At 38.5% G+C, this 21,111-nt stretch overlaps 1 protein-coding gene across 4 annotated transcripts in view; it reads right to left on the reverse strand.

The window, feature by feature from the left end:
• Positions 1 to 21,111, reverse strand: part of marchf5 (membrane-associated ring finger (C3HC4) 5) — an 85,613-nt gene that overhangs the window by 59,652 nt on the left and 4,850 nt on the right. For all 4 annotated transcript variants that reach the window (XR_012096115.1, XR_012096114.1, XM_073027486.1 and 1 more), the window contains exon 2: positions 4,464 to 4,666. Coding sequence is in view for 2 of the 4 variants with exons in the window: in XM_073027486.1 (XP_072883587.1) it covers positions 4,464 to 4,666 (203 nt within the window). In the remaining 2 variants the exon portion in view is untranslated. The remainder of the gene's footprint in view (positions 1 to 4,463; positions 4,667 to 21,111) is intronic.

Consider the following 21,111-nt stretch of genomic DNA (forward strand, 5'->3'; position numbering starts at 1 on the left):
ATAGCAGGTGGGTTAAATGGTCATTGTAAATTGTCCTGTGATGTCAGTCAGGGTTAAACAGGATCGAGTAGTTGCTGGGGTGATGCAGCTTGAAGGGTTGGAAGGGCCCACTCTGCGGTGTATTGCTAAAAAACATGAAGTTATTTAGCTGGACAAAAATAAAGCAGAGCCATTTGGTAATTTTAAAATAAAGTCAACTGATTTGGGTATGATTTACATGAAATTTAGAAAGCTACTACTAAAGTTCAGCAAGCAATTAGGAAGATAAGTGTCTGTTGATCTTTATTTCGTAGGAGTCTGTGAAGATTCTACAAGACATTGAAAACTTCAACGAACTTCTAATGATGTGTAGTGGCTGGCTGCATCATAGCCTGGTTGGAAACATCAATGCCTTTGAATGGAAAATCATGGGTAAAACCCTCCCCACTATTGAGCTCATTAACGTGAAACACTGTCGCAGGAAAACTACATCCATCAAAGATCCCCACCACCCAGGCCATGCTCTTTTCTCTCAGCTGCCATCTAGTTGAAGGCAGAAGAGCCTCAGCACTCACACCACCAGGTTCAAGAACAGTTACTACCCTCAACCATCAGGCTCTTGAACAAAAGAGGCTAATTACACTCATCTGTTGAGATGTTCCCACAACCAATGATCTCAGTTCAAGGATTCATTATCTTGTTATTTCATGCTCTCATTATTTATTGCTATTTATTTGTATTTACACAGTTTGGTGTCCTCTGTGCTCCACTTGATCTTTCATTGATCCTGTTACTATTAAGTTATTAATAAGTTACTATATTAATATTACTATATTAATATAATATTAATAAGTTACTATTCTATAGATTAGCTGAAATATGCCTGCAGGAAAAAGAATCACAAGGTTGTATGTGGTGACATACATGTCGTCTGATAATAAAATTTACTTTTCACCATATAGGAGTCAGAAAGTTTTACTTGAATTGTACAGTGCTTTGCTGAGATCACATCTTCAGTGTCATACAGAGTTTTGGTCTTCTTACACAAAACTATATTAACAAATAGGTGTCCACCGTAAATTTACTAAATGTTTAAATGAAAACTAATGTACAAAAGAGATTGTAAATGTGTAATATACCAATCTAAAGAACTCTAATAATAGCTAACATTAACCTGCTAACTCTGAAACAGTAACATTAACTGTCAGATAAAAGCAACAGATAATTAAATCATACACTATTGGGAGATCATTACATCACAGTAAATAACATCATCAACAATGGCTCATTCAAGCAGACTGATACCCAAGAATCCGGAAGTACATGCAATAGTCACAAATGTAATTTGGACACAAACCACATAATCCAATATTATGTTTAGCTTTCGTATTATAGTCAGCTAGGAGATGGATGAACTTTAGTCTGAAAAGGCATCAAAAACATCAAAGGGATATTAAAAGACTGTTTATCTATCAAAGAGCACTTGCAGACTCCAGGACAAATCTAGTGGCATTTCTTATTTAGTCTGTGCATCATGGTTAAATAAAGATTATCACAGAGAGACTGCCAAATACCAACTCAAGCCCTCAAACCACATTCAATTTTAATCGTGAAAATGGAAGGTTTAATTCTTACAGTGGGAAATCTACTGCTGAATTTAGTTCATGTAAGAAGATGGGTGGCAGATCTTTTTGTCCCCATAATTTGTTTTGGTAATTTCCTGATTTACCAGAGAATTCTTTGCAAATCTCCATCATTCTCCATTTTAAAGCTTTGTGGATTCTCTGTCTGAGCATATTGAAAGGTGAGGCTGACAAACTACAGCCCCGAGATGGAGGTGAGAAAACAGATGAGACACACGTGCAAACATAATCTAACAGGTGGCAGAACAAGTTTGAGGAACCATACAAGTCCTTCTACTCATATTTATGAGCTTGTGCCAACTTTGGACTGGGTCAAAACTTAGAGCTGAGAACCTTCAGAGTTCTCAATTTCACAGAAATGCCGATGCTTATTGAGCAATTTTAGTGTCCATGATGACAGATTTTCAACCATGAATCAAAGGATTGACTGACAGTGGTTGACAAGTTGCAAGGAAAGTTGAAAATCAGCTACAATGTTATCGCAAGATAAAGCAAATTTGAGGATTTGTATGGACTACTGCTTTTGTTTCTTAAACAATTCATATAGTCTTTGAAATAAATTGTAATTTTAGAAATCCAAAAGTATGTAGATACTGGAAATACAAAATGAAAAAAAATTGTTAGAAAATCACTGAAGGTCAGGGAGCATCTGTAGCAAGAAAGACAGTTAACATTTCAGTTCTCAGATCTACCATCAGAAAGTTCTGATCAGGGATCGTTTTGTTGGGGGAGGGGAAGGTAGGGAAGAGAGAGAAGAGGCCTGCAGCAGTGACAGGGGTTCCATACTTAGGTGAGTAGAAAATGAGATTCTGTGGACGTGACAGGCGCACACAGATGGTATGTTGCCTCCTAGGTGCCAAGTTTAGGGACGCCTCAGATCGGAGCCACAGCATCCTAAGGGGGAAGGTGACAAGCTAGAAGTCTTGGCAGCAATGACATTGGTAAGAAAAGCAAGGTTCTGAAGACAGAATGTAGGGAGCTAGGTAGAAAGCTGAAAAGCAGGAACTCCAAGCTAGAAGATTATAGTTGGGGGCTTAACATCCAAGGATACACATTGAATCGAAAGAATAGGCAGGTAGGCAGAGGGGGAGGGTGGCTCTGTTGGTAAACAATGAAATTAAATCTTAAGAAAGAAGTGACATGGTTTCAGAAGATGTAAAATCACTGTGGGTAGAATTAAGGGACTGCAAGAGTAAAGAGAACCAGATGGGATTTATATATAGATCTCCGAACAGTAGCCAGGATGTGGGCTACAAAGTACAATGGGAGTTAGAAAAGGCATTGTTACGAGAATCATGGGGGATTTCAATATGCAGACACATTGGGAAAATCAGGTTAGTGCTGGATTCCAAGAGGAGGAATTTGTAGAATGCCTATGTGACGACTTTTTAAATGCAGCCCATGGTTGAGCCCACTAGGGGATCAGCTATTCTGGATTAGATGTTGTGTAATGAAACAGATTTGATATGGGAGCTTAAGGTAAAGAAACCCTTAAGAAGCAGTGATCATAATATGACAGAATTCACCCTGCAGTTTGAGGGGGAGAAGCAAAAGTCAGATGTATCAGTATTATAGTGGAGTAAAGGGAATTACAAGAGGCATGAGAGAAGAGCTGACCATTGCAATGATGACTGCAGAGCAGCAATGGCTGGAGTTTCTAGGAGCAATTTGGAAGATGCAGGATAGATACATCCCAAAGATGAATTAGTCATTTTGCCTTAGAATACACAACAGCAGCTGACAAGGGAAGTCAAATCCAGCATTAAAGCAAAAGAGAGGGCATATAATAGAGCAAAAATTACCGGGCAGTTAGAGGATAAGGAAGCTTTTAAAAACCAGCAGAAGGCAACTAAAAAAAAGCTAAAAGGAGCAATGAGATGAAAATTGAAGATAAGCTGGTCAATAAAAAAGATAATACCAAAAGTTTTTCATATATATATATATATATATATATATATATATATATATATATATATATAAAAGAGAGTAAAAGAGAGGCAGGAGTAGATATTGGACCACTGGAAAATGATGCTGCAGAGGTAGCAATGGAGGACAAGGAAATGGCGGATGAACTGCATAAGAGTTTTGCATCAATTTTCATTGGAACTGTGAGCACTTTTGGGCCCCTTGTCCAAGAAAGGATTCCGGGATTGAAAGGCTTATAATATGAGGAGAATTTGATGACTCTGGGCCTGTACTCACTGGCATTTAGAAGAATGGGGGGGGGGGGGGGCCTCATTGAAATTGAAAGGCCTAGATAGAGCAGATGCGCAGAGAATGTTTCCTATAGTGAGGTTGTCTAGGACCAGAGGGCACAACCTAGAATAGAGGGACTTCCATTTAGAATAGAAGTGAGGAAACATTTTTTCAGCCAGAGGGGGATGAATCTGTGGTATTTGTAGCCACAGGCGACTGTGGAGACCAGGTCATTGAATGTATTTAAGGCAGAGGTTGATAAGATTCTTGATAAGTCAAGGGGTGAAAGGTTATGGGAAGAAGGCAGGAAAATAGTGCTGAAGTGGCATTAGTTTAAAACTGTTTAGAATAGATTCTCCTAAAGTTCAAATAAATTGTGTAGCTAAACTTACATTACCATGCAAATAGCAAGTTATTCAATAATTCTTATTTACGCAGAGGTTGGAAGACGATGAAGGTAGCAGAGCAGCGGTTAATCTTTTTACATAAAAATGGTAATGAAGGCTCTCTTTTAATTAAATCTAAATTTTCCCATTATCACCTTGAAGTTTTATTCATGCATGTTGCAGATAATGATGCATATAACAAAAATATCAAATTTATGATTACTCTGCCATGGGGATTTATTATCTTTATTTACCTTACCTAGTTTTGTAAAGACAATTAAATATTCAGCATTGCACTGTGGACATGCCACTCTGGCTGTACTGTTGCCCCTTTGCTTCTCATCTACCCATCGTTGTAGACAAGCTTGATGAACCCATTTAGTGGAGCCCCTGCACTTGCAGGGTCTCACCCATTCTGCTGTCCGATCATCTTCATCTGTGGCAAAACACACCCAACAACTCCTAAAATGAAAACAAAAATTCCAGTGTCACCAAACTGAGCCAAAGGTAGTTTTCTAACAGCAACAGTCTGAAATTATAAAGATGATCAAAAAGTAAAACTACGAACTTCAAAATCATAGAGTACTACAACACAGAAACAGTCCTTTCAGCCCATCTTGTCTGTGCCCACTTGATCTTCTGCCTAGATCCATTTACCTGCACCCTGATCATATCCCTCCATATACCTCTCATCCATGTACATATCAAATGTAACAAATGAACTTGCATTTACCATTTCTTCTGGCAGGTCATTCCACACTCACACCAATAAACCTGTAACTTCTTGTTCTGGTCTCAATCTCAAGACGAGAAAGCATGCAAACATTCATCCTATCTATATCCCTCGTAATTTTGTGTACCTCAATAAAGATGTTCTCCACCCCCACCAACCCCAGCTGACTAAAGTCCTAATCCATTCAATCTGTCTTTATAACTTAGGTGTTGAAGACCTAGTAGTGTTGTTTAAAGTTTCTCAGTGTACTTACAAGTTTATTGATATCTGTTCTGTAGGTAGGCGACCAGAACTTCACACAATACCCCAAATTCCACCTCACCACCATTAACATAACATCCCAAAGTACACAATGCCCTGATTTATGAAGACCAATATGCCAAAAGTGCTCTTTATAACCTTATCTTCCTGTGACACCACTTACAAGGAATTAAGGATTTGTATCCCCAGGTCCCTTTGTTCTATCTCACACCTTAGTGCCCTACAATTCAATGTTCAAGTCTTACCCTGGTTTAGTGCAACACCGCACACTGCATTACATTCCATCTGCTATTTTTCAGCCCATTTTCCCAGTTAGTCCAAATCATTTTACAGGTTTTCACAGCCTTTCACAACATCCACTATACCCCTAATATTGGAGTCATCTGCAAATTTAATGATCCGGTTTACCACATTATCATGCAAATTATTAATCTAGATAATAAAAACACAATGGACCCAGCAGCAGTCCCTGTGGCACACCACTAGACACAGGATTCCAGTCAGAGTGACAACCACACTCTGACTTCTCCTACTAATCAAAGTTAAATCTAACTGACTACTTCATCCTGAATGCCAAGAGACTTAACTTTCTGGACCATGTGGGACTTTTGTAACCCATGTAGACAATGCCCACCACCTTTCCTTTATGAACCTTTTTGCTAACCTCCTTGAAAAATTCAAAGGTTGGTTAGACATGACCTGCCACATATGGAGCACTGTCTATCCAAATATTTAAATACCCTGTACCTTCATTAAAAAAAAAGCTTAATAATCTTGATATCTATTTTTTTCTCCTACATATCAAGTGGACTATTGCTCATCACTTGGTTCACAGGCTTACCTATGGACAGCTATATACAAGACTTTAAACAAGCTGCACAAAATGTTCATACCACAAAAAAATAAGCTGCTAGAGGAAGCAGTGGATCTGGCAGCAAAGGGACAAGGATGAGGCAGGTGATGGGGGAGAAGACGGGTATCTAACTGGGAAAACCAGGTATAGTGTGGTGGTGATATGCAGATGGGACCAGGTGGAGGGAACAAAACTAGATGACATGGAGAAGTGACGGGAAAATGAAGGAGAGACCAAGGAACACAGAATGCAAGAGTTTAGTGTTCATAACACTGGAGACTACTGGAGTAGAACACGCGGTGGTCTTCCTTTCCAACTGGTTCCATCTACCATCCTTTCCTCTCTTATCAGTTTCCATTTATCTTCCTTACATAATAAATTCTACCATCGCCAGCCTCATGTTTCTACTCATCATTTATCAGCTTCTGTCTCTACCTCTACGCCCCCCCCCCCCCGCCACCCAACTCCATCCACCCCTTTTGGTCTCCCCTTATTCTGTCTTCCAACTCCAAGGCGTCTTCTCTGCAACTGGCTCCAGCTGCCCATCATCTCCCTAAGGTGGTTCCACTTACTGCCTACCAGCCCACTTCAGTCATCCCACTCATTCCTCTCTTAACGGCTATTTCTTCTCTATACTCTCAACCCAAAACTTCAACTATCATTTTTGCCTCCATAGATGTTACTTAATCAACTGAGATCCCCCAACACCTGCAGTCTCTTTCATCTCTCTATTCATTAAGCTTACTAAATTAGAAATTCATCATTCTGAATGTTCTTAAGGAAATGTGTGATAAAAAGTTCCAATTAACTCCCATGGTGCCTCAAGTAAAACTAATTCCAGTAAGATCTAAGTAATGAAACATATTGTGATAATGCTTCACAGTGGTCATCTCCCACTTTCAGAGTCTGGGAAAGAAATTACTTGCATATGTACTACATGATGCCATTTCAACCCAAGAGTTCTGCTTCTTGCAGAATTTTCTATTTTCTTGTATTGAATAAAATATGACCTTGATAAAACAATGGATTAGATCAATAGGCAGATAAACTGAAACAGGAAAAACCCTGCTAGGTGAAGCCTCTTGTGAAAACAGAACTTAATTTTTTATGGTAACTTGAGCCTCTTTTCTCGACAGGTTCACAAGTAGCAATCAATATTGCTAATGTATTTCTCTCTGCCGTATATTCACATGCATGGAGAACAAAAGACAGTATTTATACAGTTTGTCCAGGTTTTATTTTTGCAGGATGCCTTGTGCAAAACTTAAATATATGGTAGATATTTCCCAATCATTCTAAAGCAGATCCTTATGTTTGTTTTCATGAGAAATAGACATGAAAATTGTTCAGATACAGGAAATACCACTACATCTCTGACCTTGACAAAATAATGGGAATTTCAATAAAATATTTGATGATATTGCCAACACATAATAATGGCATAATATTAACATACCTAAATAAAATGTGTTTGCTAAGAGGTGCTCCCTCACGCACGTTGAGGAATAATACACAAGGAGAAACAACTAGCTAATTACCGTTGGAGTTACAGTGCTGTAGGCAATAGAAACTTCCAAAATTTACTGTTTGTTACAATACCAGACTTAATGGCAATGTAGTTTTTTTTCAACAATTACAATGGTACTGTTTGCAGACTACAGTAATACAAATTTCAATTCTCCGTGTATATTTATTGGAAGAGTGTTTTCTGGCATCCAGAAAGCTCTGATGCTTAAGTACTCATTGGCATACAGAATAACTATTAAAATGTAAGCGCGAATCTCGAAGAAAGAAACAAGACAGGGCACGAGCCGATGCTCGACTCCATTTCGTTGATTATAGCTTTTATTATTCACCGATTAACAAGGAAGGTTGAAATATCAAGAAAAATGTGGAAGACGAGAACTGATTGCTGATGGGATTGCTTTGCCGCTGAAGAGGAAGCCTGCGTGGCCTAATGCTGTGCCTGAAGTCTCGCTCTTTTGATAATGCTGATGAACATTACTGAGGTTTCTGAGTGTGGTTTTTGGACTATGGATTCCCCCCCACCCCAATCTTATGGTTTTATATTCTGTGTTTTCACCATTCTTTCTCAATTTTTGTGTGGGGGAGGGGACATGGGGGTCAATGTTCTTGTTGGGTTTTGTGCAGAGGGAGGGAGTTTAGAAGGCGATGTTTTTGTTGTGTTTCTTACAGGGGAAAGGAGATTAATGTCGTGTTGGTGGGGTGCTGTTTCTCTCTGAACTGACTAGCAAGTTTTTTCTTTGTTTTGTGGCTATACTGAATATACTTTAAAATGAACACCTGCGATTTCAATGACAAAATAAATCAGGAGAACCACTAAAATGTTACATGGTACCACTTTTGGACTCTGGACTCTCTCAACTTCAAATATTATCAGTGGTTTCTGATGTATAAGACAGTGAAAATATGACAATACAGTATATTAAGGACAAATACTATCCAGAATACAAGGGAAAGCTTCTCTCCATACTTGCACGCAATCCTTTATATTTACTTGAGGGGACAGATGGAGCACTGGCTTAACATCTCATCTGAAAATCATCTTCAATCACTGTCAACTTCAACTCTGTACCTGTCCATCTCACTCCCATCAGAGAGGAGGCCACATAACATTCACACCAGAAGCACCAGATTCAAAAACAGTTACTTCCCCCAAATATCAACATCTTCACTCACTAACTAGGCACCATGGTAGTGGTTAGTGGTTTGCATGACATTATTACAGCTCTTGGGGCATTGGAGTTCGGAGTTCAATTCTGATGTCATCTATAAGGAGTCCGTACATCCCTGTGGAAAGTATCAGTTCCCTCCCACAGTCTAAAGACATGCAACAGTTCATAGGTTGATTGATAATTATAAACTGTGCTGTGATTTGGCGAAGGTTATATCAAGGGTTAATATGAATCAATGTATCTTATGTATTTATATTTTGCATGTTTAATTATATTCAATCTTCTGTGTTTTTTTGTGCTGCATCAGATTTAGAGTAACAATTATTTAATTCTTATACTTGTGTATAGGAAATAACAATCTTTAATCGTTAAGATTCATGAATGGGATTTGAACCCATAACCTTACTATTTTGCATTCAGACTGCAATGCAAAAGTCTATTTAAATACCTGATTAATAAAACTAAACTACTTGAAGTTACTAATCTCCAAATTTATACATTAGAAAGTATTATTTATCACATAACAAAACCAATATACCAAATTTGACAATTAAAAGCATAGAAATAGAACAAGAATAATGGGATGAATAAAGAGCTTTGTTAAATTACCTTGATGGCAAAAACTAAACTCATTTACCAATTGCATTTCCTGGGTAAAAGCATTAAATTAGATTAAGTATTTTCTTCCTTAATGTGAAGAAAAGGTTGTAACAAACTCCAAAATTTATTGCAAACACTGTAATGATCTAAGACTTTTTAAGCTTGTATCAATTACCAATTTTACTTGGCTCTTGATCAATAAGCAATTTTCACAAACTTACTACAAATAAATGGGTGGTGGTGTGGAGACAAGTCTCTATCAAAGGAGGTGTAAGGTGCTCCTTCCCTCCGCTAGCCCGTAGGTCACCCTTGGGCAAGGTGTAACACCTGCTTAGACCCCCCCCCCCCAATACCAGATCAGAATCACATGAAGCCATAGGAGCAGGTGGTGGATGGTCGTATGAGCAGCTAGTGCATATCACAAGCCCTAGTAATGCGACCACTGACTCCAGGCAAACAATCTCTGAACAGTATAGATAATAGCTGGGGTCATCCATCTTGTAAAGACATTGCTCAGAAGGCAATGGGAAAACAATTTTGTAGAAAAATTGGCCAAGAACTATCATGGTCATGGAAAGACTATGATTGCCCACGTAATGTGATACAGCACATAATGAAAAATAAATACTAAAAGATATCCCATCCTGATCCACCATGGCTTGGTACAATTGCTCTGCCCACGACTGCAAAAATCTGCCACGTTGTGGACGCAGCTCATCTCATCACAGCAAGCAGCCTCCTCTCCATGGACTCTGCTTATGCTAACTGCTTTACTAAAGTGGAGATAAGAACAAAGACTCCACTCACCCCAGATATTCTCCCTTCTCCCACTGGGTGGAAGATACACAAGCCTGAAAGCACATACTACCAGTCTCAATGACAACATCTATTAAACAGTCCCCTAGTATAAAAAGATGGACTCAAGCTCACAATCTACCCAGTTATAACTTTGCACTTTATTGTCTACCTGCACTGCACCTTCGCTGCAACTGTAACATTTTATTCTGTGTTCTGTTTTTGGTTTTCCTTGAACTACCTCAATGTACTACTGTAATGAAATGATCTGCATGGACAGCATGCAAGACAAGTTTTTCCACTGTACCTCTGTAAATGTGACTATAATAAACCAATTTAAAATGTCACTGTTAATGGTTTTAAAATAATAAAATTATAAATGGCATTGAAGATTATCAAAAGTTTCCAAACAAAATCATGATGATACAATTCATCACATCCCATGGGCAAAATCAAAGAAGCAACTATGAAGAGGAATAAAAAGCTGATGTTTCAGGTGGAGACCCTTGATTCTGGAGACTCTCCAGCATTTTGTGTGTTACTCTTCATTTCCAGCATCTGCAGAACTCACATTTATTAAAAAGAAGTCTGTTTTCACAAAGTGCTCATATATTGGAGCAGCAGTTTGCTAAAATATTAGTATTAAATTTAGATGTCATCTCTCACAAATTCCTAATCAAATCATACAATCATCCAACTTCAATTCTTGTGGTTGAGAGGATATCAGACAACAGTGTGCAAGATCACTGGACAAACAAAATGTGATGGGGAAATGACAATAAATGGTGGAAAAGGGGGGTTATATTTTTGCTTTAGAACATGTAGTGATAATGTTTCGAAATCCACTGTCCACAATGGTAATAAATATGAAAATTGCAAAAGGCTTTTTGGAAAGAATGGAATATAAACTGGAAGGAAATTCAGCTGCAAGGCTATGGGATACAGCTAAATAGCCACAAGTGAGCAGGCATGGACTTGGTGCTGAGTGATCTCCTTCCATGTCAGAGCAATTCTATGATAGTGATTAAGCAGGTTATTGAATTTTAGTCTTTAGAGAGATAATAGCTATGCGGGGGGGGGGGGGGAGAGAAACATAGGTTCTCAATGTTATTGTTAATGCAGACTTCAATGTCATGCCTCCTGCATTTCTCTGGTTCATTCATGTACTAGTACAATCCCCTTCTGATCAACAAAAATATTTCCCTTTGCTGATGTGAACTACTTTTGCTCTTATTTTAAAATAACTCCAAAAGTTGATATTCTAACAAGAATGATTGCTACATTTTCCATTGAAACAGAAGTAAATAATATTCTCTGGAAATGTTTATTCCTCTTGTATACAACTAATTTTATTATTGTTTCCTACTTACAAGGATGTAACCAAAACCAATCACTAGTTGAGCTGAAAATTTATTTTCTCACTCTTCCACCCCCCCACCAAATTGGCCATTTGGCAAAAAACAGGTACATTTTCAGGCAAACAATTCAAACTTTTTGCTTATAATAAACTGACAACTTGAGGTATTGACTGTAAATAATGAATTCAACTCCATTCATTGTCACCTGCACTTCCACTAATCCAAGCTGCAACCTCTGTTCCTAGCCCCGTCACATTACTGAATGGAATTTTATTTTACACACACAAACATATGCAATGTATTATATCCACATTCTGAAAGCTGCATTTTAAAGCAAATTCACAGCTAACACCAGAAGATGAATAGCCAAAGTATATTTTTAATATGAGCTCTAACCAGAGCAATTCAAAACTGTTCACCCACACAATGGCATCATGAATTTTGTGGAAACTAATTTACTTTACCAAATTTCTCAAGAGTTAGATCAAACAAAAACCTGACAGGAACTTAAGAGATGCATGAGATGATCAAATACTAGATTAAAGAGTTCTATTGTAATGAGCATCTTAAAACAGAGTGAGCTTGGCAGGGTGATAGTAGAGGAGAAAAGATTTCAGATCTTAGTGCCAAAGCAGCTGAAAGAACAGATTTATCAAAAGGAGTATAATACAAACCAGATCTGAAAGAGCATAGGCATCTACAGAAAGTGGAAGTATCCAAAAGATTGCAGGCAGGGAAAGGTGGAATGATGAGGTTTAAAATGGTATGGTGAAGCTAATACAGTGGTCAGTCCTGAAAATAAAGCTAAAACAGAATTCAAAAGTGAAATACTGTCAAAGCAAATGTATAAATGCACGATGGATAAGACAGAACAAATTAAAAATCTGTGCATAGATTTAAGATGACAATTTAAAGTTGAGTAGAAGATTGGACATGGGATGTTTTAGGGGTGGGATTGGGTGGGAAAGAAAAAAAATCACAAGGGGTTAAGAAGAAAGGATGCAAGGGGAGCCAGAAGAGCCCTGCAATTGGAAAAGAAGTAAAAAGGTACAGATCAGGGTTTCATCTGCTTTATCAGGTAGTAGAGTTCATACCTATACCTCAGACACGAGCTTCCCGAAGAGATGCCACCAGTACAATCCTCCTAAGATCTTCCAAATTCATCCTCAAGATAAGCAAATCAAATAGGTCACCTCTCCCAATTCAACATCCCCAGCACTGAGGTCCTAATCATACACAACTTGTTTCAATGGGAAGGTTATGTTACCAGACATCTAAAACACCACTCTTTTCCAAGCTATATAATGATGAGATTAGGTGGTGAAGAAAAGACGACAATTCATGGGATTATCAATGCCTTCCTAGGAAAAATAAACAGCATAATCACGTGGAAAACCCTGGCCCATTGCTATGTCAGACTCCGGATTGAGTTGTCAACAGCAAATGTAAACAGCGAAGTGAGCAGTTGCCTCCAAAAATTTGCCGACCATCAAGCATCTTCTGCTCCAGCTGTGGCAGAGTCTGCAGGCACCTCAAAACTGGAATGAAAGCAATTCATCTTCAACCAAGGGGAAGGATAAATTATTAGCAAATGCTCATGTCTTAGTCAAATATTACACCAAGGTTCTCAGCTTCACACAATTTAGGACTACTGTTTAATTGCGTAAGGATTCCATTAATAGAATAAATGCTATATTCAATGGCTTTCCAACAATGACAATTAAATGATAATTAATCAATGACATATTGTGATTTTATGGTCCTATCTATACCTCACAATAACCAATCTACTGCTGAATCAAAAAATTTAGACAATACAAAAAGTTAGATAATTACCTTTCTATATATAGTAAATAACTGAGTCAATGGCCTTCTGAAAATCCAAGTATACATGCACTAACTCTCTTTTGTCTATCGGCTTCTTATTTCCTCAAAGAATTCCAACAGGTTTGTCAGGCAACATTTCCCCTTAAGGAAACCATGTTGACTTGGGCTTATTTTATCATGTACTTCCAAGTAGCCTGAAATATTCTTAATATTCAACTCTCATCTTGCAAACCACTGAAGTCAGGCTAACTGACCTACAACTTCCATTCTTTTGCCCCCCTCCTTCCTTAAAGATTGGAGTGACAGTCGGTCCTCGGGAACCACCCCAGAAGTTGCAAATATTGGAAGATCACTATTAATGCCCCCACTATCTCTTCAGCTACCTCTTTCCAAACCCTGGGGTGAAAGTCCATCTGGTCCAAGCCACTTATCTACCTCAAGACCATTCAGATTCCTAAGTACCTTCTCTTTAGTAATAGCAACGACATTCACTCCTGCCCTGACATTCAAATTTCGGGCATGCTTATGGTGTCTTCCATAGTGAAGACTTCGACACACACACACAAAAAAAGCTCGCCCCGATTTCTTTGTTCCCCATTCACTTCTCCAGTGTTATTTTCAGTGGTCTTGCATCTACTCTCACTTCTCTTGTACTCTTTAGATATCTGAAAAACTTCAGGTATCTTATATTATTAACTAGCTTACCTTTATATTTCATCTTATTATTCCTTATTTTTTTTTAGTTACTTTCTGTTGGGATTTGCTATACTGCACATCCTCTCTTTTGCTTTCATGCTGTCTCCGACTTCCCCTGTCAGCCAAGGTTGCCTCATCCTCCATTTAAATTACTTCTTCTTTGGGATGAACAGATCTGCTGAATTACTCTCAGAAACTCCAGCCATTGCTGTTCTACTGTCTTCCCTCTAGTGTGCTCTTCTAATCAGCTTTGGCCAGCTCTTCTCTCATGCCTCTGTAGTTACCTTTACTCAATTGCATTTTTAATGTATTAACTGTATTATCAATTTAACTTCTCCCTTTCAAACTACAGGGTGAGTTCTAATCATATTAGGATCACTGCCCAAGGGCTCCTTAACTCAAGAACCCTAATCAAATATGGTTCATTACACAACACAGAATCCAGAATTCCCATTTCCCTAGTGGGCTCAACCACAAGATGCTCCAAAAGGCCATTGCATAGGCAAATAACTTCACTTCGCATGCAGCGCAAACCTGACTTCCCACCCAATCTACCTGCACATAAAATTCCTATAACCACTACCCTTTTTGCATGCCTTTTCTATCTCCCACTGTAATTTGTACTCCTCAGCCTGACTACTATTCAAAGGCCTGTATATAACTCCCATTAAGGTCTTTTTTAACTACGCAGTTCTCTACGCTATCCTCAAGGACTGTACATTTTCTAATCCTATGTCACCTCTTTCTAAAGATATTATTTCTTTTTTTTAAAAACAGCAAAGCTACCTCACCCCCTCTGTCCAACTATCTGAACTTGAGGTTCTGTGTTCCTTTCTAAGTGTTTTCTTCCAATTTTGAGTGGTAAAGGAGATAGCAATTCTCATGTGTTGATGGAGATGTAACACTCTCCCCACTCCCCACCAAGAGGCTTTGAGAATATAATTAATCTCTTTCACTGCACACCTGTAACATTTTTGCAGACCAGAGGGCACAGATTCAAGGTGAGAGGGGGAATATTTAAAAGGGATTCAAAGGGCAAAACCACACAGAAGGTGGTGGGTATGTTGCAAAAGCTGACAGAGGAACTGGTAAAGGTAGGTATAATTGTAATGTTTAAAATGCAATTAGACAGGTACATGAATAGCTTGGAGGGATCTGGACCAAATATGGGAAACTACGACTAGCTAAAATAGACAAGTCAGTATGGATAAGTAAGGCCATAAGGCCTACTTTTCTGCTGCAAAATTAGGACTATGCTACAATCTAACAGACTATTGTTTTTCCCCCCAGTCTGTTTCATCTAGAATTACCTGGGAAATACAAAGTTCAAAATAAATTATTAAAGTATGTATATGTCACCATATAATATCCCGAGATTTTTTTTCTTGCAGGCATTCACAATGGAACGGAGGAATACAACAGACTCAATGAAAAACTATGCACAAAGGCCATCAAACAACCAATGGGCCAAAGATGACAAACTGTCCGAATACACAAAATAATTGAGAACGTGAGTTGCACAGTCCTTGAAAGTTGAGGATGAATTTTGCAAATTCAGCCACAAACTGAAATTCAAGATGAGTATGTGACACAAAATGTCCAGAATAAACAGTACTGTACAAGGAGCAGAAAATACTGTCAAAAGATTCAAAAATTCGAAGTATGTATGCCGTATACAACCCTGAGATTCTTCTTCCCACAGTCAGCCATGAAACAAAGAAACACCATGGAACCTGTTTAAAGAACACATCAAACACCCAATACACTAAAAAAAAAAGAACAAGTCGCATAAACATCAAAAAGCAAGCAAAAAAAAGGACAAGAATATTAAATATCAAACCACAGTACTTGAAACAGTCTAGGAATGTTCAGTTTAATTCAGTTCAATTGTGCCACGTGAATAGCTAATCTCAGATTCCAAAATCACCATCCATTCTCCAAATACCTACAATAATCTCCCTCAATTCTATTTGTGCCGACTGACACAATGTGTCATCCTCTACATAATATTATGCTAATAATAACTCTCAGGTTGGAAGTGTGTTAGCACCACATTAGGAAGCTGACTATCTTCCTTGAGCTTTCATTTAAAAAAAAACTTCAACTTCTAAATGCCTCGTAATGGAGAAACTGCTTGGTCACTCTTAGTATTCCAAATGTGATGTCACTAGTATCTTAAGCAGATTAATTCATTCCTAGCTTCTGGGAACTAAAGTGCAAATAGCTAATTTATTCCACTAGGAGATACTTAAGGAAATAATCCACTAGTAAATACTTTGTGTTCAGGAAATTCACATTGGCCGATAAAAAGAAACACCAAATTTGCAGGAAAGTGAGAGAGATGAGCAGTAGGTATTCTGTGTAGTGTTATGCGATCTGTATTTTAGAAAATACAATGCTGATTACTTGGAATAGTGACAAAGAAATTGAACTGTCAGTGTGAACAGCAAATACAATATACTCTACAACTTCACCTAGTGAAATTATTGTTGAGATATTTATTTATTGACGGATCAGTAATGATATACAAAACAATTAAAAGCAATTAGACAGTGATAACTCTCACAAAACTAGAAAATCACATATCAGGAATAAGCTCCAGACCAAGTTCCATTAATGGGATAACCTCTATCATAATAAATATTTACATTATCCTACAATTCACCATTTATGAGCATCAAACTAACAGAAAATAAAATAGTATTTCAATAAATCAGCCCCACCCAGAAAAATTCAAGATATATATCAGGCTGCAGCTTACTGATTACAGCTTAGGAGTCAATGACATCTTTCTGTCGGTCCTGATAATCAGCCTTCAAAACCTAGGCCTCTGTACCTTTCTTTGCGACAAGTTTCTTGACTTTGTTGTTAGGAACCACAGTGAGTGCAAATCTATAATACCTTCTCCTCACTATCAACACAGGTGCACCCCAATGCTCTACTCTCTCTACACTCATGAACCTGTGGCTAAGCACAACTCAAATGCAATCTAGAAATTCATTATCGCTGTTGCCGGAATCTCAGATGGTAGTGAAGAACCTAGCTGAAGTGAGACAGGTTGGCTAGCTGAGTGCTCTCACAACAAATTCATACTCAATGTCAGCAAGACTGAGGAATGGATTGTGGAAGGGGAAGTCTGGAGAAAGTGCACCAGTCCTCAATGAGGGCTCAGCAGTGGAAATCATATAAAACTAAATTCTTGGGTATCAACATCTCAGAGGATATATTGTGGGCCCAACACATTAATGCAATCACAAAGCAGGCTTGGCAACAGATCTAATTCACTTGGAGCTTGAGGAGAATTGGCTTGTCACCAAAGAATCTAACAAATTTGTATGGATGTACAGTGGAGAGCATTATAACTGGTTACATCATAACCTGATCTGAAGCCTCCAGTGCACTGGACTGCAACAGGATCCAGAGGGTTAGCCGTTCAGCCAGCGCCATTCTCCACACCATTGATGATACTTTCGAGTAGCATTGCTTCAGGAAGTCAGCATCCACCATGAAGGACCTGCACCATCCAGGACATGCCCTCTTATTACATACTGTCAGGGAAGAGGAACAGGAGCCTGAAGCTTAATGAATCAGGAACAGCTCCTTTCCCTCACCATCAGATTTCTGAACAATCACTATCTTGTGATTCCTTTTGTTTTTAACTATTTATTTTTGTGACCTATAGATTTCTATGTCTGCACTGTTGTGCTGCTGCAGAAAAACAGATTTCACATCATAGGTCAGTAATAATAAATCTGATTCTGATCTAGCTGCAAGTTGATGACAACTTTGGAATGATCAGTTATTTAGGGCAGGATGTGAAGTATTCAGGGGCAACTGTTTATAGACACACACTCACTGGGCAAGTCCAATGCCATCAGAATACTGTACTTCAACTTCTTACTTTAGGGGGATGGTCACCAATGGTGTAAATTTTCCAACATACAAATACTCAAAAGAAAAGTTCCTACACTGAAAACAACTCGTGTGAATCTGCAGATGCTGGAAATAAATAAAAACACAAAATGCTGGCAGAACTCAGCAGGCCAGACAGCATCTATGGGAGGAGGTAGTGACGACGTTTCGGGCCGAAACCCTTCATCAGGAGTGAAGTAACATGGGATGGTCAGGGGGGGAGGGGGGTCAAGGCCCAAAACGTCGTCACTACCTCCTCCCATAGATGCTGTTTGGCCTGTTGAGTTCTGCCAGCATTTTGTGTTTTTATTTTTTTCCTACTCTGAAATCTGGTTTCAGTTCTGTGATGTTAATCAATCGCAAATAACTTCAGAAGTTCCCAAGTCTTCTGCAATCTAATTACATGGTGACCAGAATACATAGGCTGCACAATGAGTAGAAAGATGATTGGTGCAGCCTTCTACATGGATTCTTCAGATTGTGAACATACGAGCAGAGGTAGTATAGATCAAAGATCACTAGGAGATGAACTAAATTTAACCAGTAGTTGTGGAGTAAAATACTGAGTGAGGAACTATATGACTTCTGGGGCTGTAAAGAAATCTGCACAATAATTTTCAAAGTTGTAGAATGCACACGTGCAACCCAGTTATCCATAAAGCAACTCAGAAGGACATGCACAGTCCCCAGTGATTAGTTTTTTTTAAACCATTGGACACATTCCTCTTCACCACTTAGCAAGATATTTCACCATGTAACTAGAAAAGGAAGGAGGAAAGGAAGGAAAGAAAAAAAACAAAGAAATATGCAGATGGGACAAAGAATTATTTAGCCTTGCAAACACGAGGAAATCTGCAGATGCTGGAAGTTCAAGCAACACACACAAAATGCTGGTGGAACACAGCAGGCCAGGCAGCATCTAAAGGAAGAAGCACAGTCGACATTTCGGGCCGAGACCCATCGTCAGGATTAACTGAAAGAAAAGATAGTAAGAGATTTGAAAGTAGGAGGGGGAGGGGGAAATCCAAAATAATAGAAGACTGGAGGGGGTGGGGTGAAGCTAAGAGCTGGAAAGGTGATTGGCAAAAGGAATACAGAGCTGAAGAAGGGAAAGGATCATGGGATGGGAGGCCTAGGGAGAAAGAAAGGAGGAGGGGAGCACCAGAGGGAGATGGAGAACAGGCAAACAGTGATTGTGAGAGGGGCAGAGAGAGAAAAAAGGGGGAATAAATAAATAAGGGATGGAGTAAGAAGGGGAGGAGGGGCATTAACAGAAGTTAGACAAATCAATGTTCATGCCATCAGGTTGGAGGCTACCCAGATGGAATATAAGGTTGTTCCTCCAACCTGAGAGTGGCTTCATCTTGACAGTAGAGGAGGCCATGGATAGACATATCAGAATGGGAATGGGATGTGGAATTAAAATGTGTGGCCACCGGGAGATCCTGCTTTCTCTAGCGGACAGAGCGTAGGTGTTCAGCGAAACAGTCTCCCAGTCTGCATCGGGTCTCAATTATTGAGCCTGATTATTTGAGCAACCCCAAGTTACTGTGTTGTAAAACAAAGATTTGGAGAAAAGCTGTGAAGTATTTTCTAAAAGTTTTCAGAAATCTTTTCCCTCAAATACTAGCAAATTTGAATGCTAGTTGTAAAAACTTGCTCATTAAACTTGCTCTCAAAAATATTTTGTATAGCTTTCTGTAACATTAAGTTTCTACTAAATATCATTCCAAAATTTCTGTTCAAACAATAAACCATATAGCCATTCAAGAATCTGTCAATGTTTATAATACAGGTGTCCCCCCCTTTACAAAGGTAGAGCGTTCCTATGAAACCTTTAAGCCGAAACGGCGTAAAACAAAGAACCATTACCGTAGATGTCGGATTATAAGCCGCTACTTTTTTCCCACATTTTGAACAGCTTTGAACACTGCGGCCTTTACTACGGTGCGGCTAATGCATGTTTTTTTTTCATGCCGCCAAAAACATTTTGCCTCGTAACAGTAGACCAATAAAATTGATGAGTAGTTCACAGAGGTCCAATGAAATTGTACGATAAATCAAGCGCACTTTCACAATTAAATTATTGTAAATCAGTCATTTGTACTCACCCTCATCAACATGGAAAACACTCGAAGAAAAGCATTGTGCTGCCTTTATGGCAGTTATTTAGTTTATAATATTTTCGCTTAGTAATTCATTTGTTAGTATTTTCTAGTTAAAGTTAGAAGTACTACATCCCGGGATACTATGACGTCACATCCGGTTTCGCCGCGTCTTGTGGGAAATACCGGTTTGCGATAAACGGGAAGGTGGGGGCATTAGGCGAGCGCGAAACGCTGCTTTTAAGTTAAAGGCGATCAATAACTTTTCCTGGTAGGCTGCAGTATATATTTTTTTACCAGTCGTTAGGAGATATTGGAATGTATACGCAACGTAATTTGTGTGTTACCGATACGTATGTATATTTAAAAGTAGCCGTGTTACAGGCACGGTTCGAAAAAAAGCATTTGCAATATGTATTTGTTTATGTTACCATATGGATTTAATTAAAAGTTAAAAAATCCTCACGTGTAATATCTTTCTGTGTAAATATCTCATATTACAACGTGGGACACCTGCGGCCTAAAATCCGGTGCAGCTTGTACAAGTACAAAATTTATTTTTCTTTCTAAAATTAGAGCCAGCGGCTTTTAATCAGGTGCGCTCTGTAGTGCGAAATCTACGGTAATTTATATGGGAAAAATTTTTGTAAAAGCGAAAATCCTCTTTGTAATGCGAAAACAGATTACTAATGTAGGTCTTTTGTAAAAGCGAAGTGGCGTAAAGCAGGGGACACCTGTAATTATTTAAATAGAGAGGACAAGATCAAAGCATGAAGAGGACATTTGACTCATGGACATATTCTGATTCTTTGAAAGACCTATTACTGTACCCTATTCTCAACTTTTCCTAATATGCATCTTTTGAGTCTGCACTTCTTGTTGAATATTCCAAACATCACAAAAAGTCTAATTCTTCCTTTTTGTACTCATTACCTTAAAATTCCTCAAATAGAAAGGTTATTGGTGAAGAACTAGTTATTAAAAATATGAATAACTTCTTAACATATTGCCTATACAAACATACAGGCTTCCAGAGGTTAACAAACCTATTGTGTGAAAAAATGTAAGAAA

Source organism: Hemitrygon akajei, chromosome 23, assembly GCF_048418815.1.
Source record: "Hemitrygon akajei chromosome 23, sHemAka1.3, whole genome shotgun sequence".
NCBI lineage: Eukaryota > Metazoa > Chordata > Chondrichthyes > Myliobatiformes > Dasyatidae > Hemitrygon > Hemitrygon akajei.